General features: G+C 42.7%; 2 protein-coding genes across 5 annotated transcripts in view; one reads left to right on the top strand and one right to left on the bottom strand.

The window, feature by feature from the left end:
- Window positions 1-310: 310 nt before the first annotated feature.
- On the bottom strand, window positions 311-823 carry LOC125909421 (guanine nucleotide-binding protein G(I)/G(S)/G(O) subunit gamma-3-like). Its single transcript, XM_049612610.1, has one exon. It carries the CDS (start codon window positions 552-554, stop codon window positions 327-329), a length of 228 nt encoding a protein of 75 aa, XP_049468567.1. The 5' UTR covers window positions 555-823; the 3' UTR covers window positions 311-326.
- A 1829-nt stretch (window positions 824-2652) lies between these two features.
- The window catches only part of UBE4A (ubiquitination factor E4A), a 35031-nt gene continuing 15169 nt past the window's right edge, over window positions 2653-22514 (top strand). The window contains exons 1-12 of one of the 4 annotated variants that reach the window (XM_049612525.1): window positions 2653-2763; window positions 6697-6863; window positions 7622-7783; window positions 12165-12338; window positions 13190-13302; window positions 14618-14770; window positions 16019-16178; window positions 16412-16614; window positions 16817-17008; window positions 18143-18476; window positions 19467-19587; window positions 21122-21426. In XM_049612525.1, coding sequence (XP_049468482.1) covers window positions 7663-7783; window positions 12165-12338; window positions 13190-13302; window positions 14618-14770; window positions 16019-16178; window positions 16412-16614; window positions 16817-17008; window positions 18143-18476; window positions 19467-19587; window positions 21122-21426 — 1876 coding nt within the window. In that variant the 5' untranslated portion in view covers window positions 2653-2763; window positions 6697-6863; window positions 7622-7662. Of the gene's footprint in view, window positions 2764-6696; window positions 6864-7621; window positions 7784-10130; window positions 10564-12164; window positions 12339-13189; window positions 13303-14617; window positions 14771-16018; window positions 16179-16411; window positions 16615-16816; window positions 17009-18142; window positions 18477-19466; window positions 19588-21121; window positions 21427-22514 lie in introns of those variants that run through there. The other 3 variants (XM_049612518.1, XM_049612535.1, XM_049612544.1) reach the window with 3 other exon arrangements.

Raw genomic sequence — 22514 nt, 5'->3', positions numbered from 1 at the left:
AGAGCACTGACCCGGGCTATCCCTCTCTCCATTGTCTGACCAGTCACAGAGAGAAGCCAGCAGGATGCTGGCAGAGTCTGACGGCCCTTCTGGGGATGGAGCTAAAGGGGCCTCCCCCAGTCAGGGGGTACTTAAGCTCAGCTGCAGTGGGCGACAAAATGGGGTCGACAGATAGGTGACAGAGAGCTTCAGAATACCTCACAGGGTTGGACAAGGGCTAGGGATGGGATGCAGGGACCCTCGGGGGCTCACAACAATTACTGACCTAAGGAAGGGCCTAGGAGAGGGAAAGGTGAAGAGCTTGGGGGGGGGGGGGACAGAGCAATTCAAAGGAGGGCACAGAAGAACTTCTTCTCCCAGAAGAGGTTCTCCAAAGTGGGCACAGGGGTGATGAGGGGATCCTCGCAGGAGTGGGCATCACAGTAAGCCATCAAGTCTGCTGCTGCCTTGAACACCTTTATCCGGCACAAGGTGGCTTCACTCTTAAGCTGTTCCACCATCTTGCGGGCTTGCTCAGTACTCATTGTGCTGTTCACAGGAGTCTCCGCTTTCATCCTGAGGCCACCGGCAGCGAGGGCCCTGTGGAGTAGTCAGTGGGGTGCACAAAACCTGCCTGAGATAGGTGCCCCACCTTGCAGGAAGTTGCACCTGAAAGTATCTACTGCAGCAGCAGAAACAGCTGATACAAAGAAGACCACTGGGGAGGGTCAGGGCACAGGTCCCTCGAGGGCTGGACCCAGTTCCTGCAGCTCAAGCACTCTAGGCTCTTTCCTATTTAGAAAGGTCTTCCCCATTTTAAGATTATTCTTTTAAGAATTTTTTCCTATGAATTCCACCTGCATTTCTATGGTGTCATTTTATACATTTAAAGCTTTGATCCATCTTGAATTAATTTTAATGCAAAGGCCAAATATATTGACTTTTAAACTGTATAGCTATCCAGTTATTCCAGAACTATTTTTTTTTTAAGTTTATTTATTTATTTTGAGAGAGACAGACTCAGCATGAGACGGGGAGGGGCAGAGAGAGAGGGAGAATCCCAAGCAGGCTCTTCACTGTCACCGCAGAGCCCAACGAGGGTCTTGAACCTATGAACATGAGATCATGACCTGAGCAGAAACCAAGAAGTGGACCCCTAACCAACTGAGCCACCCAGGTGCCCCCCGGAACTATTTTTTGAATGATCCATCTTGTGCCTGTTGATTTTAAGTGGTGTCCCCACTCCAATCTCACCAGACAAGTACATTTACAGTGTTGTGCAACCATCACCTCTATCCATTTCAAGGACTTTTCATCATCTCAACCTCTGTACCCATTAAACAATAATTCCCCATTCTTCCCTTCCCCCCAGCTCCTAATAACCTCTATTCTACTTTTCTTTGTCTATGAATTTGTCTATGCTAGGTACCACATATAAATGGAATTACACAATATTTGCCCTCTTGTCTCTGGCTGATTTCACATAACAATGTTTTCAAAGTTTATCCATGTTACAGCATGTATTAGAATTTCAGACTTTTTAAGGCTGCATAACAGTCAATTGTAGGCATATACCACATTTTGTTTATTCATTCATTCGTCCCTGGACATTTTGGGTTGTTTCCACCTTTTGGCTAGTATGAATAATTTTGCTACGAACATTGGTGTACAAGTACTTGTTTGAGTCTCTGCCTTCAATTCTTTGAGGTTTACACCCAGAAGTGGAATTTATTGCATCATATGGTAATTCTATGTTTAACCATTTGAGGAACCACCAAAAGTTTCCCCAAAGTGCTGCACTATTTTACATTCCCATCAGCAACGCTCAAGGGTTCCTATTTTTCTCGACAACAACACATATTTTCCTCTTTTTCTTTTTCTTTTTTTTCCTTTTATTTATTTATTTATTTATTTATTTATTTAGGTAATAGGCTTCTTCCTAAAGAATGTGAGGTGTTATTTCATTGCAGTTTCAATTTGCATTTCCCTAATTAGCGACATTGAGCATCTTTTCGTGTGCTTATTGGCCATTTGTATATCCTCCTCGGAGAAATGTCGACTGAAGTCCATTGCCCATTTTTGAATCACATTGTGTGGGGGTTTTGTTGTTGAGTTGTATAAGTTCTTTATATACTTTGGATGTGAATCCTTTGTCGGATATATGATTTACAAATATTGTGTTTCATGCTATGAATTGTCTTTTCACTTGCACTCTTGAAAAGTATGCTGCTTTCACAGCCTTTGTGTACCTCAAAGTAACCTTGTAGCATGCATATTGACACTTTACAGCAAGAAAAATAAAATCCAAAGCTACCGTATCTTAGCACACTGCCTGACACCTAATAAGAGCTCAAAATTTTGTTATTATTATTGTTATTATTGCTGCTGTTGTTGCCTCATAGATAATAATGATCTATGAAGAGCAACGGAAGCTGCTTCAAAAAGGCACGACACTCATATTTCACCAAGCTCCGGGCGGCCCCGCGGACACCCCACCTCCCCACTGCAGTCTTTCTCAGCCCCTCCTCCAACCCGGCCCCGCCCCCCAGGAGCCCAGAGGCACTTCCGCCCCGCCCACCAGGCTGGCGCATGCGCCGTCGAGGCATTTGCGCGCCAGTTCCCCGAGCTGGGCGGCACACCCTGTTTCCGGCGCCCGGATGAGATTCCGCAAGGCCTGGCGCCTGGTCGTGATGTAAGCTCCGGTTGTCGTGCTGAGTCGGAAGTGGGAACCCTTCGGCCGCTAAGACTTCTGTCGTGTCGTCGCTGCTGGCCTTTCAGGCTCTGGTAAGAGAGGAAATAGCTTCAGGGGAGGGGGTACTTGAGTCTGCGATGGGATATTTTTCTCCTAGTTGAATGCCGCTCCGGGCCTCTGCACTTTTGCCTCCAAATTCCTTCTCCTGTGCTTTCCTGACCCTTGACCCTCTCCTTCATGAACTTCGACTCTGTCTGATTTGGGAACCCTTTACAGTGCCCCCAGCTTCTGGCATCTCTCCCCTCCTTTGCCATTCCCTTCCAGGAAAAGCCCAGAATACTGGCCATGCATTATCTTTGACTTCCTTCCTCTGAAATGAGCGCCGAGTGGGTGGGTCTCCTTCCTTGCCGCGAATCCCTTATGGAACCTGGAGGGATGATATGTAAAGCGTAGACAGCAAATAGCCAGATACCAAAGAAGGTAATATTAAGCACGGGACGCAGTAATCAAGCCAGCTGAATACATATGGCAAGATGGTGACATTTCTTCAGCCACCTGATCAGTTCACTACTCAGAACTCTCCTGGCACTCTGCTTCGTTCTCCTTCAGTAAAAGGGTGTAGAAGACACTAATGAGATTGCGTAACCACAGCTCGGGAGCTTATATTTGATGGGTCTTCTCTTTGGGATCAGTTTTTCACTCCCAGAACAAGGATGTGTTTAGTCTCACTGTTTTGGTCTCACATGGGAGTCCTCCTGAGATAAAATGGGACCCAGGAAAGAATGCTGTCGGCTTTTTAACTTGATGAGATCCTTCTAACTTGCTGAAATGTTGTTAGGATCTCTTGCCACATTATCAGGACCTGAAAGGATTTGGGCGTGGAACATATAACAATGAAAACATTTTAATTCTTTTTTGGTTTAATGTACGTATTACTCACCAGGACAAAGACCTTACTGAGTATGGTTTAGTAGAGCTTGATTTTGCCAATCCAGTTTTATGAAGTATTCTACATATTTCTGTTTAAAAGCATTACTAAGTCTGATGTTAAAACATTTGTGTGCTCACCTTTTTAAGAGCTGACATTGGTCCTTAGGGATTAGCAGTACGGTTCATAAACAAAAGATTGAATGGAGGTGGGGATGAAAGGATTTTTGTAGGACTGGAAATAAGTAGCTATTATAGATGTAGACCCTTGCAGGGAGTATTACCTGAGTGAATTGTGTTTTTAAGTAGGAAATATTAAAAAGGAATCAAATCCGGGGCACCTGGGTGGCTCAGTCAGTTGAGCGTCCGACGGCTGCTCAGGTTATGATCTCAGTTCGTGGGTTCAAGCCCCACCTCGGGTTCTGTGCTGACAGCTCAGAGTCTGGAGCCTGCTTTGGATTCTGTGTCTTCCTCTCTGTCTGCCCCTGCCCTGCTTGTGTTCTCTCTGTGTCTCAAAAATAAATAAATAAACATTAAAAAAAAAAAAAAAAGGAATCAAATCCAAAAGCTCTTAAGGGTTGGTGGTGTCACCAACAGGATGGTGCTGTATCTCTGTATGGCAGTTGAAAACAGAAGATTATAAATAATCCGTGCCATTGAATATTAAAACAAAATATCAGGGTTCCATTTTATCAGATCTTTTGGAGTGGGTGATATCTAGGTGCTCTTAACATTTGTGAGACCATTGATCATCTCTACAAAGACTCCCATCAAGTGATCATTCCTCCCTTTTCCTATGAAACTTTTCTGTAAGTGGTTACACAGTATTTGCCATTTGACTACAACAGTAGCTTGTGCACAGAGTTGAAGTTCATACGAAAAAGATGAACTTAGTGAGGACAGGCAAAAGCTTTTGTTCTTCAAAAAGACATATAGCGGAGATGACAAGAGATTTATTTCCGTCTGTACCCTACACATGCTGAGATACCAAAGAGCCACAAGTGTCTGGCCCGGAAGTTTGAGCTGCTACTGTGACCCAAGACACATAGCAAAGCCCTTGTAGGATCATGGGTGCTGCTATTGATTACAAGGTCAGGAGTAATTACATGTAAGGTTAAATCATTTAATAAATATGTATGTGGGATTTTGTGATGGTGATATATAATGCCAGACACGGAAGAAAAACTAATCAGACATGAAAATGTACTCAAATTGCTTCCTGTCTAGCAGGGTAGGAGATTTGCATTAGGAATACAGCATAGAAAGTTATAAATCCTATTAATATAGATAAAAGGTAATGGGAAGCTAGCTTCTTTTTATAATATGACAGTATAGTATTGAGAAAGGAGGAAATAATGCCATTTATTATCATAAACCCTGTTCATTTGCCTTGATAGTCTTAGGATCCTATCTTTTCATATGTTCTGTATTCCTAGCTTTCAACTTCCTTTCTACAAACATGGTGCAGATGATGCATCATCTCCTTTGTATTAAACTAAACTCTTCTCAATTGTGGGGGTTTTCTTTAATAAGATCCTATTTTTAAGTAATCTCTATACCCAATGTGGGGCTCAAACTTAGAACCCTGAGATCAGGAATTGCGTTCTCTACTGACGGAGCCAGCCTGGCGCTCCTCAGTTGTGTGTTTAAAAACCCCTTGGAGGGGCACCTGGGTGGTTCAGTCGGTTAAGCGTCCAACTTCAGCTCATGTCATGATCTCACAGCTCGTGAGTTCAAGCCCACTTCGGGCTCTGTGCTGACAGCTCAGAGCCTGGAGCCTGCTTCGGATTGTGTGCCTCCCTCTCCTTCTGCCCCTCCTGGCTCACATTCTGTATGTCTCTCTCTCTCTCTCTCTCTCTCTCTCAAAAATAAACATTAAAAAAAATTTTTTTAAACCCCTTTGAATTGGTTTTTATATATATTTGTATATATGTGTGTATATATATATTATATATTATGTTATATGTTATATGTTATATACTATATGTTATATATTTACACACACACACACACACACACACACACACACACACTGAAAGACTTTTCCTTTCCATCTCTCAACTCTTTTCCTATAGGTTACTTAGTTTTGGGCTAAGGCTTTTCTAGATAATGGAAAGATCACAATTCCAGGATTATATCATACCCCCTAACAATCCAAGCAGGAAAAAAGAGTTCCTTTTTCTGTACATTTCAGCCAAAGGCCTAAAGCTGGATGTTCATTGATTCTGATAGGCCTTGTTAGGGTCTTGTGCCCATCCCTCAGTCACTTTGGCCAGAATACGCTGCACTCTTTTTGGCCAGGCCAGATTCATATGCCCATTCCTAAAGCTAATGTGTGAGCCCATCTTCTGAACACATGGGCTGGGAATGGGATGGATCCCCAAAGGAAGAATGTGGGGTGTCACGTTGAAAAAAGAGGATGATGTTTTGAAGACAGAAAATAACAAGAGGTCATTACACTTTTTGCATTCCTCTGGACTTTAGGGTACCTTAGGATAGAGGCAGAGTGGCAGTCAGCTAACAATAGACAATCAATGTCTTAACTTGAATTAGGGGTAACAGTTAAGCCTATGCAGTGGTTAAATGAGGGGAAAGTCCTCTCAAGGATTGTTGTGAATTCTAGCACTAAATGTGCTATCTTTATTTTTGATTGTTAAGCTTAACTAAACCGTACATAACAAAAAATAAAATACATAGAGCAACATCTAACAGTTCAGTTCCTGGAGCATTAAAGCCCAGAACCATGCTGAGAGGAGTCTAGACTGCGTGCCTAAGTCATTACAGATAATTAGCCATTAGCTCTTATGTAGAAAACAGGACAGAGGAGCGTGAAGCAGCTGGCGGAGGTGGCGCAGGATTGTCAAGTGTTAAAATCTCTCTTCCACCCGATAATAAGGGTAACTTTTCCAACTCACATTGGCTTTTGTTAATATGATTCTATAAGGAGTCTTAACATCAGTAGATTAAAGATAGGCCAGGTTTTTTTTCTCCTTCTTTCAGACCCCATCCCCACTCCTTTTGAGGCCTCTTTCCTCTTAGCAGTCCACATCCTTGTGGGCAGAATAGTCCTACCCTTTGTCTCTTCCCACCCTTTTCAGGGTTGTGTTTCTATGCCGTGGCCTTAAAATTTCAGAAAGGGGAGAAAGCCTTTCAGGGTGCTCTGCTCCTCCCACTGTGCCACTGAGTCCCCTTGGCGCTTGAATGAGGACCTGTAGTCAGAAGGGTGCAAATGCAGGCTCAGTCAGCTCCACTAAATGCCTTCCAGGTATGTATCTATTTCCTGTTACACATTAGGGACGTGTGTGTGTCTGCGGGGGTATGAAAAAATCAGATCGTGAAAGTTAAATATAGAAATAAGCAAAGACCGTTTCGTTTTTAGCAGAAGAAATATCAATTGTTGTAGGCCTAGGAGTAGAGATAAATTGCCTAATGCATACTGAAAACCCACAGCACGCTTCCGATCAGGTTCCTGTCCTGGTTTGCCCTTCCATCTCCGGTGAAGGCTTGCTGTTTGTTTATTTGTAGCTGAGGAATTCCCGCTTCCAGCTCTAAGTCCTAGAAGCCTGAGCGAGCGCCATCTTACGTTCATGGTGAATGGGAACTCATTGGCTGGCCTAGAGATTTATGGGAAATGTGTAGCTCTTGTCATATTATTTTTCACTCGGTGCCGCATCACAATGAGTAGATGGGTTCCCCCGTTGACTTTAGTAATTCTTTCTACTTAACCTATTCTTTAAAGGTACGGCAAATAGAAATATGTCAACAGATAAATGTATTCCAGCTGAACATTTTTATTTTTAAAGCTTTCTGGTTTTAGCTGCCCCCAGATCAGGCCAACTTGTCCAGTCGGTGGCTTTGTAACCATTTTGCTAAAAACGACTTGCACCTTAGAACGGGAATGGAAAAGTCTCACCCAAAGCCTTTTAAACGTATTGTATTCGAGACGCTTGGAGAGACCTGACTGCGGCTATGTTACGGCTGTCCTGCCTGCCCCTCTGTGTCTGATACCTGTCCTCTCTGCAGCCCCTCCCCCTAGGTCTGGATGGAGGATACTTTAAAGTGAAATGACAGACCAGGAGAATAACAACAACATCTCAAGTAACCCCTTTGCTGCTCTTTTTGGCTCCCTGGCTGATGCCAAGCAGTTTGCAGCAATCCAAAAAGAGCAGCTGAAGCAGCAATCTGGTAAGTAGAGGGGCCAATAGCAGCAGATGAGATGACCTAGAATGGGGTCTTCCCGGATGAAGTCTTCTTTGGGTCCGTAATTGCAATTGGAATTGAGGTTTGGGGCAGAAGTCATTTTTTGTTTGTTTAGGCCATAAATTGGGGGTGGGGGTGTTCATTTTTGTTATCTGTTTTGGTTTTGGGTCCTATCCTCCCCCTGCATGAAAAGAGACCAGTTAACAGGTGGTTCCGTAGTAACAGACGCCAGTCGTGATTCCAAAGCTGTCAAGTTGTTTCTTTTAAAAATCACCTAGTAAAAGATATTTAAAGAAATCTTTTTAACATAGGAAGCTGAGGTTGTAGGCATAGGTGTGGAAAGCAGACTATACGCAGCTATAGAAAGCAGATGTGTAAAAGGAAGAATATTCTAAAAGCTTTTGGCTTTTTGGTAGACAAATAAATGAAAGTTGTTCTTAAGCTCAATGCTTCAGAGTCCAACCCAAACAAAATACCTCTCCCATTTTGTAGAATGGCTACTTTCGTAGCGTACTGCTATTAGAACAGATTTCTAAGAAAACCTGCATGTGAAAATAATAATTAAAAATAATAATAATAATAATAATAATAATAATATCTCACTAGTCAGAAAAATGGTGTTCCTCATCTCGGACCAAAATTAAGGTCAAGGCTAGCTTCCTCCTATGCGAAGACATATAGCCAAGAAGAATTGGGATGATATTTCTCAAAATTAGTCTTCTGAGGATATTCACAGTCTTGCAAGCCAGAAGTTGCTGTCCTTCTCTCTCCAAAAAGAATAATAGTTTTGTTTGGAAAGGAGAAATGTTTGTCTTTTCCCTTTATTTTATTTCAAAAGTGTTCATATGCATAGCTGACTTGTGGCCTTGCACTCCGATCGGGACTGAATTAAAGGGAGGTAAGGGCAAGACGGATGAGTAGTAGACAGGGTGATGGCTGAAGTTAGGGAGAAATCCATGTAACGCTGACTTTCTAACATGATAGAAGGAGGCAGCTCTGGGTCTCAGTCTCTGAAATCTCTTGCTGATGCCAAGATATAGGAGGAGAAAGCTTGAATTAGGAGACTGCAGGAGACAAAGGGGGGGTGAGGAATAGGAAAAATAGGGAAATGGGAAAATATGATTTATGAGGGTGTGGTTGAGGGGAGTTCTGCTACATAGGTTCTTAGCTCCTGTCGTACTCGGGGTTCAGAGGAGAACTTAGCCATATAGGAGAGCAACAGAATGTTTGTCCTTCTGGCTGGCGGCAGACATCCCAACTGGCTGGAATCGGGAGGGTTGCAGGCACCAGCAGTGGGGACAGATCAGGTGCATGCCCTTCTGTTACTGTTTTGGCTCCTCCTCATCTTCGTTGGTTTACACCGAGCTTGCCACCAGATCTAACCTGTTTTCCGCCACCACCTAGTGCTGTGCCAGAACCTTTGACCTCCTATGTTGAGCCTCACGTTGGCGAAACTCACCGCCCGAAGCAACTCTTACATTCTGAGAATTTTGCCTGGACTTTCAGAATAATCACTGCGTCGGCAGAGAAAAACAGATGCGGGCTCGTGTGGCTTTTACTTATTTTTTTTTTTCCGCGTGGCCTTCAGCGAGCAGCACCACACTGCTTCTCCTTCGGCAGGAGTTCCTTTCTGAGGGGCACTCATTCAGGCTGCTTTAGAAAAATGTAAAGAGATCCAGTCAATAAGAAAATAGTAACAAATCAGAGGGGGAAAAAAAGATTTGAACAAGGAATTTATATACAATAATCAAATGATTTAAAGAATCCAGTCTTGGGGCGCTAAGGTGGCTCAGTCGGTTAAGCATCCAACTCCTGGTTTCAGCTCAGGTCATGATCTCACAGTTTGTGAGTTCAAACCTTAAGCTGGGCTCCAAGCTGAGAGCACAGAGCCTGCTTGGGATTCTTTCTGTCCCTCCCCTGCTTGTGCTTTCTCTCTCTCTCTCTCTCTCTCTCTCTCTCTCAAAATAAGTCAATAAACTTAAAAAAAAATCCAGTCTCACTAATAATTAGAATACTGCCCATTAAAAAAACAACTAGGTTAGGGGCACCCGAGTGGCTCAGCCGGTTGAGTGTCCAACCTTTGATTTCAGCTCGGGTCATGATCTTAATGGTTCGTGAGTTCGAACACCATGTCGGGCTCTGCACTGACAGCACAGAACCTCCTTGAGATTCTCTGTCTTCCTCTCTCTCTGCCCTTCTGCTTGCTCTCTCTCACTCTCTCTCTTCAAAATGACTAAACTTAAAAAAAATAATGTTTAGGTTTTTACCTATGAAATTTGTGAAGTTTTTTTTTTATTATTTTTTAATGCTTATTTTTCAGAGAAAGCAGTGGAGGGGCGAAGGGTGGGGAGACAGAGGATCTGAGGCAGGCTGTTTGCTGACAGCAGTGAGCCCAATGCAGGGCTTAAACTCATGAACCATGAGATCATGACCTGAGCCAAAGTCGGACCCTCAGCTGACTGAGCCACCCAGGCGCCCCTGAAATTTGTGATGGGCTTGTAAATGAGAGCAACCTTTCTGAGAATGATTTGGTAGTGTATGTTAACTTTTAAATGTGCAAGCTCTTTAACTCAGCAATTCTGCTTCTACAAATTTACCTTACAGAAATACTCAGACAGGTGTACAAAAAGAGTACTATTCGGTGCAATAGTGTTTGAAATCATGAAAAGTTGGAAACAGCCCAAATGTTCATCAATTGAGAAGTAGCTACACAAATCAGAGGGTGTGCAAACAATGCAATACAGTGAGCTATTGCAAAGAATGAGGTAGGCCTATAAATGACCTAACAGAGAAAGGCGTTGGTGCTGATTAAGTTTAAAAAGCAAGCTGAAAAACAGTGTATATAGTATGATACCCCTTCCTCTTTTGTAACTGAAAATCCTAGCAATAAACATTAGCATCTCAGAATAGAAAAAAATATCTGGAATGCTTTGCTATTAATAGATTATTAAAACATATGTGTTCTCTTAAAATCAGGAAAAAGCATGTCTTTAAAATAATTAAAGGCATGTTGATCTATTAGGTAAATCTTCGTTCACTAGGATTCTGTAGGGAACATAGTTGCCATTTTTCCTAATAGGGAGTGCAATCAATTAACGAATAGAAAGAATAAAACTTTTGATGTGTAAAATGTGGTAGGATTTCAGCCAGGGATTTCAGAATCCTATACTTAAGACGTTGCCTGATGCAGCTCAGTAGCTAAAAAAACACAAATAATCCAATTAAAAAATGGGCAGAAGGTCCGTACAGACATTTTCCCAAGGAAGACCTACAGATGACCAGCAAGTACATGAAAAGGTGCTCAGCATTACTCATCGTCAAAGAAATGCAAATCAAAACCACAGGGAGGTATCACCTCACACCTGTTAGAATGGCTGTAATCAAAAAACAAAAAATAGCAAGTCGGTGAGGATGTGGAGGAAAGGAGGAAAGGGAACCCTTGTGCGCTGTCGGTGGGAATGTAAATTGGTGCAGCCACTATGGAAAAACAGTATAGACGTTCCTCAAAAAATTAAAAATAGAACTACCGTATGATCCAGCAACTCCGCTTCTGGAGATTTCTCCAAAGGAAATGAAAACACTAACTTAAAAAGATACACGCACCCCCATGTTCATTGCAGCATTGCTTACAATGGCCAAGACATGGAAATATCCTGTGTCCGTTGATGAATGTGTGGATAAAGAAGATATGATACATACACACACACACACACACACACACACACACACACACACACACGTTTGTTGCCACTTGCAACAACATGGACAAACCTTGAGGGCATTGTGTAAACTGAAATAAGTCAGACGGTAAAAGACAAATACAAACAAACAGGTGTTCTCAGTTATATGTGAAATCTAAAAAAAGGAGAGAAAGCTCTCAGATAAACAGATTGGTGGTTGCCCAGGGTGGGTACGGGGGATCAAAAGGTACAAACATCAGTTAGAAATAAATAAGTCCCGGGGATGTAATGAACAGCATGGTGACTGTGGCTCCTAATACTGTATTGCATATTTGCAAGTTACTAAGAGAGTACATCTTAAAGGTTCTTAACACAAGAGAAAATAGTTTTTTTAATTATATGGTGACAGATGTTAACTAGACTTACTGTGGTGATCATTTAGCAATATATACATACATCAAATCATTATGTTGTGTGCCTGAAACTAATATAATGTTGCATGTCATTTCTATCTCAAGTTTTTAAAAAAGATGGTGCCTGACTTGAGATGTTTACTAATTAGATGATTAACTTGTTTCACATCTGAAATTATCTTCCTCTTGGTTACTTTTATCATTTTTGATAGTATACTTGGTTCCCTCCTACGGAGAGGAGTTCAACTGTTAATGGCTTACATTTTCTGGCAGATGAACTCCCAGCTACCCCAGATGACTCGGATAATAGTGTGTCAGAAAGCCTGGATGAATTTGATTACTCTGTGGCTGAGATTAGCCGCTCATTCCGTTCACAGCAGGAAATATGTGAGCAACTCAACATCAATCACATGATCCAAAGGATCTTCCTCATTACTCTGGACAACAGTGAGTTACAGGGGCACCTGGGTGGCTCCGTTGGTTAAATGTCCAACTCTTGATTTCAGCTCACGTCACGATCTCCTGGCTGTGAGATGGAGACCCCTGTCGCGCCCCCCACCCCCACCCCATGCCACACACACACACACACATACACACACACACACACGCTGGGCATGGAGCCTGCTTAAGATTCTCTCTCCCTCTCCCTCTGCCCCTCCCCGAGCACACATGCTCTCTCAAAAGACAAACAAACAATGGATTACAGACTTGCAGCCAGTTTTCATAACTCTGCCCTTCCTGCTTTGGGCTGGCAACTTGCTCTTAGACATCTATCGTATCTGGTGTTTAAACAAATCTGCTACGCTCCCTGGAACACAAGATTGATATTTCAGTGAAGCTTCTGATGTGACCTAAAAATAGTATTTAGACACAGGTGCAGCTTTCATTATCCTTTTGGTACTGACTGGGCCATGTAGCTTCTTGTCTTCACTACCTTGAAAGGGAAGTGGGAATGGCAGCCAAATCCTTTTTCTTTTCCGAGGTGACCTAAACATTTAGATGGAAAGCTCAAGAGGTGTCGGTGTTTTCCTTCTGTGTCCTCTCTATAGTTAAACCCCAAGATCGGTGCCAGTGTCTGGGATGTATTCTTTAAATGTCATGATGTTAGGTTTATAACCGAGCCCATGCTTTTGGACTCTTTAAAAAGATTTAAATCTTTAGCTACTATTTTGTGTGCCAAGATTATTCTGATATTACCGGAGCTCTACTTGGAGTTGAAGAGAAATGCTGTCAAAATCAGCTGTCCGTATAAGACAGAAGCATTATCCTTAACCTACCAGATTAAAACCATTTCCCAGGTGACCCGAGCTTGAAAAGTGGGAATGGCATCCCCAGCCGTTGTGTGTATTTGGAAGAAATGGCGGTGGACCTGGAAGATCAAGACTGGCTCGATATGAACAATGTTGAGCAGGTACCCTTCTTACGGTTTTTTTCTGATGCCTTCAGCAAAAATTGGCCACTTTTCTGCAACCATGACTTTGCTTAGCTCCGTCTCTTAACGTTGTTTGTGGTGTGCCTCTTTTGGAATCTTCTCATTTACCAGGGCCACGTATCCAGATATACCCTTTCTTTAAGGCCCAGTTAAAATGCCATCTTATTTATGAAGCCTTGCCAAGTAGGAGTTGTTATTCTCTCCTCTGAATTCCTGGAGTAATCTATCTATGCCTCTCTGATGGGAATTGTCACCTTCTGTCACATGTAGTGGCTTTTTTATGGACCTGTCTTATCTCCCCTATCAGATCTTTAACTTCTCCAGGGCAGGGCCCATGCCTTTCTTCTTTATATCGTTTGCAAAATCAAACTGTGTGTTTTGCCTTATAAGTGCCTAATGAACATTAAAGGAATAAGAGTTTGGTAGGGAAGACACTCCACAACTTGTAGTTTAACTTTCTGTGTTTAAATTATCTTTATGTAAGTCTGAATGAGGCCAGCAATCACACAGAGAAGCAGATTTCGTATATAAGTTGAATCGCTAATTGTCCACACCATTCGACAAATCTGTTTTCGTGCTTACTCTGTGCCAGGCTTATACTAGACAGACACTTGAGCTCTGTTTAGGATAACTGTACGGTTGCTTCTTGAACAACATGGGAGTTAGGGGCAGTTGAAAATTTGCATGTAACTCATGACTCCAAAAACTTAACTAGTAGCCTACTGTTGATCAGAAGCCTCACCGATAACAAAGTCAGCTAGGGAAAAGAAAATATTACAAAGAAAATCATAAGCAAGAGAAAAAAATACATTTACAATAGCATTCTGTATTTATAAAAAAAAATCCACGTCAAACCCATATTGTTCAAAGATCAACAGCATAGAGGCGCTGGGTGGCTCAATCAGTTGAGCATCTGACTTCAGCTCAAGTCACAATCTCACGGTTGGTAGGATCGAGCCCCGCGTTAGGCTCTGCACTGACAGCTCAGAGCCTGGAGCCTGCTTCAGATTCTGTGTCTCCCTCTATCTCTCCCCCTCCCCCACTCACACTCTGTCTCCGTCTCTTAAAAATAAATGTTAAAAAAAATTTTGTTTTAAAACAAAGATCAACAGCATATACAGTTATATTTACATATATAATATTTTCTAAAGTAGTAAGTGGGGTCCTTTATTCCCCCTTCACTCTACATCCTGTGATTCTCACAATAACCTGTGTCCAGATGACCTTTTCATATTGATGTTTTAAGATGAATTCTGTAGTTGCTTAGTGTTTTGTTTATATGTTCTTCTTAAAGGCTGTCTTCGCTCGCTTATTACTTCAGGATCCAGGCAACCACTTGATTAACATGACTTCTTCTACAACATTGAATCTCTCTGCTGATCGAGATGCAGGGGAGAGGCACATTTTTTGTTACCTTTATTCCTGCTTCCAAAGAGCTAAGGAAGAGGTAAAGGAATACTCGCTATTGAGAACTGTGTGGTCATCTTGGGTTTGACTTCAATATGTAAGCCAGAGAGTTGGATCACTGGCTTTTTATGTCAGTTTATATACATCATATTGTATCTGGAACTAGATATTACAGGCACTATTTGATGTCTAAAACTTTAGTCTCTCCTTTCTGTGGCTTGGGGTCTACTCCTTTCCCTAATTAACCAGTATCCCCTGTTCTTTTTACAAACCTCTTAAAAAATCATACTGTTGGGAGCACCTGAGTGGTTCAGTTGGTTAAATGTCTGACTTCAGTTCAGGTCATGATCTCACAGTCCGTGAGGTCATCCCCCATGTTGGGCTCTGTGCTGACAGCTGAGAGCCTGGACCCTGCTTCAGATTCTTGTGTCTCCCTCTTTCTCTCTCTCTCTCTCTCTCTCTCTCTCTCTCTCTCTCCCTCCACCCACCCCCCCGGCCCCTTCCCCACTCACACTCTCTCTCTCAAAAATAAAACATTAAAAAAAATCACATCCTTGAACCACATAGGTGGCTCATTCAGTTGAATGACTGACTCTTGATTTCAGCTCAGGTCATTATCTCACAGTCATGGGATCAAGCCTCACATTGGGCTCTGTACTGGGTGTGGATCCTGCTTGGGATTCTCTCTCTCGCATCTCCCCCTGCCCCTACCCCACTCGTGCTTTCTCTCTGTCTCTCTCAAAATAAATAAATAAACCTAAAATTTTAAAAAAGCATGCCTTTAGGGGCACCTGGGTGGCTCAGTCAGTTAAGCATCCGACTTCAGCTTAGGTCATGATCTCACGGTTCATGGGTTCAAACCCCGCGTCGGGCTCTGTGCTGACAGCTCAGAGCCTGGATCTTGCTTTGGATTCTGTGTCTCCCTCTCTCTCTACCCTTCCTCATCCACGCTCTGTCTGCGTCTCTCAAGAATGAATAAACATTTAAAAAATTCAAAAAAAAAAGCATACCTTTAGAAAAGGTCTGGGGGAAAATAAAAGGTCTAATAAATTCATTTCCACCAAGGTATAAATAATAGAGTAGTCTAAGCTTGGTCACTTCTAGGATTAGAATCCTAGCAGGTAGGTGATTCCTTAAACCAAAGGATGAACTCTCCTGAATTTTCAAGCATCCACAAGACAGCAGTACTGTTTGGGAATACATTGTCTTTTTCATTCTATTTGTTGTGTCCTCCTTTGTTCAGGTCATAGAGCTAGACTCTCCCCTCTCTTCTTCATTCTATTTCCAGATTACCAAAGTTCCAGAGAACCTGCTCCCCTTTGCAGTACAGTGCAGGAACCTCACTGTGTCCAACACCCGAACAGTTCTCCTCACCCCAGAGATCTATGTTGACCAGAACATCCATGAGCAACTGGTAGATTTGATGTTGGAAGCCATCCAAGGAGCCCGTGAGTACACAAGCAAGATTTGTGCATTTCTGCATCCTGACTTCACAATTTAAAATTCCTCTAATTGCTTCAGAAAGCCTCAGAGCCACTACGGTGCCAGAAGAGAGCTCATAACTTGACCTTTGGGGTTCAATACCAGTGGAATGATCAGAAGTATGAGAAAAGTAGAGATCCATTGTGTAAAAGCATATAAAAATTGCTGTGCACTTCTTCTCTCATTTGTCATCTGTTAGATTTTGAAGATGTAACTGAGTTTCTGGAAGAGGTCATTGAAGCCTTGATATTGGATGAGGAAGTTCGAACATTTCCAGAAGTCATGATTCCAGTGTTTGATATTTTATTGAGCCGAATAAAAGACCTAGAACTCTGTCAGATCCTGTTTTATGCATATCTGGACATTCTTCTCTATTTCACTAGGCAGAAAGATATGGCAAAGGTAAGTCTGAAAAGTGGTATGTATTCATCTGAGCTGGACGTTTACTACTTTATGCATCCCTATCGTGAGGGCATTCAAATATTCCCTATCAAATAAAAGAAAGATACACTGGCCGTTGTGTAGACTTAACTCTTTGAGACCCTGTCATCTCACCACCTTTATCTCCTCATACAGATGAATAAGGACTTGTTTTCTTTTATAGGTTTTTGTAGAATACATTCAGCCCAAGGACCCTAGCAACGGGCAGATGTACCAGAAGACCTTGCTGGGAGTAATCCTCAATGTCTCCTGCTTACTAAAGACTCCGGGTGTAGTAGAAAATCATGGCTACTTCCTGAATCCATCTCGTTCCAGTCCCCAGGAGATCAAAGTGCAAGAGGCCAACATCCATCAGGTGGAACTGTTTACCACTGTATCCCAGTGCCCTGATCTTAGATTAAGTCGAGTTTCCTCGGGAAGCAGATGCACATAAGGCTGCTTGAGCCTCTTTGGGAAAGCAGATTGATCTGCTTGGCTTTCTACTGTAATCATGTAAAGAAATTATCCTCTTTTTAGCATGGGCTGAAGGAAGAGGAGAAACCTGTGTGCGGTTTAAGAGTAAGCTGCTGCTCTTCTGTGGCACAGCCGCTTCCTCTCATTGTTGCCTTCATCGTTGTCACTAAGCTCTTTTTTTTATTTTATTTATTTTTGAGAGAGACAGAGACAGAGCATGGGTGGCGGGAAGGGCAGAGAGGGAGATACAGAATCCAAAGCAGGCTCCAGGCTCCAAGCTGTCAACACAGAGCCTGATGCAGGGCTTGAACCCACAGACCGCGAGATCATGACCTGAGCCGAAGTCGGATGTTTAACCGACTGAGCCACCCAGGTGCCCCACCACTAAGCTATTTCTTCCAACCTTAGCTCCTAAAATCTTGGGCTGAACTCCAGCTTGTAAACCATTTTTTTCCCTTTCTTTCCTTCCACATGGCTTCTTAGTGTAATTTATAGTAGAAGTCTGGCCAACATGAGGCAGTAAATGGTTGAGTCAGGGGTGGTTTAAATCCCCCGTCATCGCACTCTAAGGCAGGGATTGACAAATTACTGCAGTGGCCAGATCCGACCTGCTACCTGTTTTAGTAAATAGTTCTATTGAACATCGCTGTACCCATTCATAAATGTATTTGTGGCTTGATTTCATGCCACAGTGGTAGGGTCCAATAGTTGCCACACCCACCATATAGCTTGCAAAGCCAAAAATATTTATCACCTGGCCCTTTGCAGACAAAGTTTACTGACCCCTACTCTAAAGCTACATGAATGCGATGTGCGGTTTGGCGGCTCCTCAGGGAATCTGTCATAAGTGCCCGCAATTTTCTTTTTTTTTTTTTTTTTTTTTTAATCAGAACTAGGGCATAAAGCACAGGGAGAGTGAGGGAAAAGATTAGGATTAGGTTATTTTTGGAAATTGCCAGGGGCTAAGGTTTGGGAGTAACAAATATGAGGATTGTGAAAGTGGAATCTTCTGTGGTTGTGTTTTCTGGTTAAACAGTTCATGGCCCAGTTCCATGAAAAGATCTACCAGATGCTGAAGAACTTACTCCAGCTCTCTCCAGAAACCAAACACTGTATCTTGTCCTGGCTTGGAAACTGTTTGCATGCAAATGCAGGCCGCACCAAGATTTGGGCCAATCAGATGCCAGAAATCTTCTTCCAAATGTATGCCTCGGATGCCTTCTTTCTGAATCTGGGTGCTGCTCTCCTGAAGCTGTGCCAGCCATTTTGCAAACCCAGATCCTCTCGGCTCCTCACCTTTAATCCCACTTACTGTGCCCTGAAGGAGTTGAATGATGAAGAACGAAAAATTAAAAATGTACACATGAGAGGTAGGGGAGCACTGGGCTTTTCAAGACTCTGTGTGTGTGTGTGTGTGTGTGTGTGTGTGTGTGTGTGTAACATCTAAGGCGTTCACTTTTATCCTTTTTCACAAAGGTGCTTCTTAAGATGAGGCAGAAAGAAGAGCTGGTATAACTAAGACAGATGTTTAAAAAAACTGGTAGCTTTTAGATGTTGTGCCTTAGTGAGACCCTTCTGAATTTAGCAGCCTTGGGTATTGATTGATTCATTCTTTCTAAAAATAAATAAAACACAATCCCTGTTTTGTATTTTAACCCAAAGTCTCCAGAAGAAGGCAGATAATATTAACAGATAATCATAATATGGTATAGGGCTTAACTATGGGAGCACAGAAGAAGGAGTGAGTAGTAAATTCTACAGAAGGTGGAAGTCTTCGTGGCCGAGTCTGGAAAGATGAGTTGGGTTTAAAGTATGAAGGTACAAAGCTATGAAAGGCCTGGCTGGGGAATAGTGGGAAGCTCAGTGGGTCTAGAACAGGGGGGAAAGGCATTTGGGGCAGGGATATGGGAATTGGCAGGAAATGAGACGAGGGCGGGAGAATATTGGGGCCGGTTTGGAGAAAACAATGCAGAGAAATCAAAATATAAGTCACTCAAAATGAATCACTGTTTAAAAAAAAAGAAAAAACGAATCACTCCTAATTTTGGTGTATTCTCTCTCAGTTTTGTGACTCTTCTAATTATAAAAGCGATACCTGCTCAAAAGCAAATAATCTTAAATACAGAAAAGCACAAATACATACAGATGATCCACTGTCTATCACTGGGAAAAACTCCAGTGTTTTCTATGTTTGTTTTTTAAAAGAAATTACTAACAAAAACACCAAAAAAAAAAAAAATTTTTTTTTTTTAAATCCTCACTGATAGCGGTGTGGAAGTTGAGCTAGAGGAAGGGGACACTGGAGACCCCAGACAGAAGTCCGTGCCGAGTCATTTACTGTTCCTTTTACCCTCTTCGAGGTTTGGACAAAGAAACTTGTTTGATCCCAGCTGTGCAGGAGCCAAAGTTTCCCCAGAACTACAACCTTGTGACGGAGAACCTTGTCCTGACAGAGTACACCTTGTACTTGGGATTTCACAGGTAACTGTCCTGATATTATTAAGAAAGAACTGTTTCGTGGCGTTGATAACCAGGAGGTTGAAAGTGAGTCTCCCTTTATTCTGCACGCTCCCATTAGGATCTCAGCGGAATGGGAGTTGTATGCGTTTGTGTTTACGTGAATTGGCTTTATCCAAATAACCTGAATTTACTTTTCATTCTTGACCTGCTACACTTCTCAAAAAGTAAAGACGCACTACTATTTTTCTCTAAACTTGAAATTTTTTAAATCACTGTCTTCCTGTTGTGATCTGTGATAGTGGAATTGTTTTCTTTTAACTTTCCACTTCCTGCTCTTGAATTTTCATGACTTACTACTCCTGATGGAAAAAAGACAAAGCTCTACTCTCTGATACAGGGACAAAATTGACAAAATTAAAGATGTTTGTATGGGATTCCAGTAAGATGAGTAGGACCACAAAAGATCAAAGATCAAAAGGATGCTAGAAGTGGGAACATTTAAGAACTAGAATGTCTGACTTCCAAAAATGGTTCTGGTTCTGGCTGGCCACAAGTCATTCTCTGATTTTCACCCCTCTGGTTTAACTGATTGTCAGTGCAAGTATAACTAAGGGAAGAAAGATGACACAGTCGGTAGGAAGAGGTCCTGAGGATAGCAGTTTTTAATGTCTTTTCAGGATACTTACATGGGCACAGAGCATGTTTTAAACCTCAGCAAATTTCTAGAAAAATGAGATTATATCTCTATCAGATAGTTTTTCTGTCCCTATCATTGACGTTTTAAATGAGGTACTAGATAACAATGCAGCTTGTGTTCAGCCTGTTCAATCACCTAGCTTCAGACCCAGGAATGAATGTCATCTGGTTTCCCCCATGTTGGCTAGCTAACCCTAGACGCTCTCTGTAGGACCAAAGAAGATGGCTTTGGACCGTACCCATAGAGACAGCTATCCATAACATTGAATTATGGGGCTTCCTTTCATTAGAGAACATTTGGCTGACCCTTTGTGAAGAATAATTTTATGTCGAACAGCAGAGGCGTGGAAGCTGTTCTCAGGTTGCATCCCAGGTGGCTGCCGGTTTATATGTGGTCGTTACTAATCTAGAGGCTTCTTTCACCAGCTTTAGTTCTCAACTAACCGTAGAAAGACTGTCCATATAACCACATCCAAGTAGAAGCATTGCAACGGTACAGTGTCGAAGTATCCTGCTAGGCTTTTCGTACTTGGTCTCATAGTTATTTTACGTGATAACAGCCCATTCTACTCCCTGTCCGGCCAAGCTGCTGTTCTTTGGACGGTGCATTTCAGCTGAAGTGTGCTATTTGTAATTAGCGTCATTTATGTCAAATACCGGGTAACATTTTCCCGATGCTATGACCCCTGCCCTGTCAGCGATTTTTGTGAGTGCCTTTTGTGTCATCACGATTGCAGCGCCCAATATCCTAAAAGAGAATACTGGAATAAGTAAATGAGGACTTGTTTTTCCAACAGTCTGTACTCAGCTGTCCTATATGAGGCTCCTGACCCGGTGTCTTCTGCTTTCTTGGGGGCAGGTTGCATGATCAGATGGTAAAAATCAACCAAAATCTGCATCGGCTGCAGGTTGCCTGGCGGGATGCTCAGCAGAGTTCTAGCCCTGCTGCTGACAACCTTCGTGAGCAGTTTGAACGACTGATGACCATCTATCTTTCTACCAAGACTGCCATGACCGAGCCACAGATGCTACAAAATTGTCTGAATTTGCAGGTGTCCATGGCTGTTCTACTCGTTCAACTGGCCATAGGCAATGAGGGCTCACAGCCAATAGAGCTAACTTTTCCTTTGCCAGATGGCTACAGCTCTTTGGCTTATGTGCCAGGTAAGCAGGCTCTCCCTCGGGAACTGCCTATTTATAACTGTCTGAGTTTAACTGGGTCACTTCAGAAGTTTAATCCTCAAAATACCCTTTCCACTGTTTTTGGAGAAACAAATATGTAGCTACTATCTACTGGTCGAAGTATGGGAGAACTAACAGCTTTTTCCTCAGCCGTGTGTCCCCACTTCTTTGTGTATTAGAAAATAATCTTCAAAGGATTAAGTGCAGCCAGGGTTTTCAGAGCTGTTTAGTCTTAGCATTCATGTTGTTTTTGTGGTTCAGCATACAAATGTATCTGCATGCCTCGCCCAGTGCTATTCTTCAGAGGGAAAAAAAAAATCACCTCCTGTTGGTTAACCCACAAGGGAGATCATGTATGTATGTTTGTTGGTGAGGAGTTGGCCGATATTGTCCATGAAGATCAGGTTATGTGTTGTTGATCGCTCTATCGGCTATCTGTTGCTGAGTAACCAATCACCCTAAAACGTAGCACCTTAAAACAAACATTATCTCACACAGTTTTCTGAGGATCAGGAATCCAGGAGTGGCTTGGCCTCATGGTTCTGCCTCTGGGTCTTTTAGGAGGTTGCAGCCAAGCTGTCAGTCAGGGCCACAGGAATATGAGGACTCGACCAGGACTGGAGGATCTGCTTACAAGCCTGGTCATGTGGTTGTTGGCAAACCCCGATTGCCTCCTTTCCAGGTCACATGGATCTCTCCTGAGTACTGTTCGTAATGTGGCAGCTGGCTTTCTCCAGCGGTAGTGACCAAAATGGAAGCTATAGGCTTTTATAACCTGACCATAGAAATGATACACCATTGCTTCTGTATGCTTCTACCCTAGAAGAGTGTAGGAGGGGACACACAAGGGCATGAATGCCAGGAAGCCAATACAATTGGAGGACCATCCTGGAGACTGATGACTATAGTCATCTAATCTAATGTATTCATCTTTATTAAAGATCGTGGGGGCGCCTAGGTGGCTCAGTCGGTTGAGTGTCCGACCTCAGCTCAGGTCACGATCTCACGGCTTGGCTCTTGAGTTCGAGCCCCGCATTGGGTTCTCTGCTGTCGGCAGAGAGCCCACTTCA

Source organism: Panthera uncia, chromosome D1, assembly GCF_023721935.1.
Source record: "Panthera uncia isolate 11264 chromosome D1, Puncia_PCG_1.0, whole genome shotgun sequence".
NCBI lineage: Eukaryota > Metazoa > Chordata > Mammalia > Carnivora > Felidae > Panthera > Panthera uncia.
Note: the sequence above shows the minus strand (reverse complement) of the source record. Positions and strands in the feature narration are given on the sequence as shown.

Bases quoted from the DNA above. Each gene is read 5' to 3' on its own strand.
- LOC125909421 (XM_049612610.1), bottom strand. From the start codon at position 554: ATGAAAGCGGAGACTCCTGTGAACAGCACAATGAGTACTGAGCAAGCC.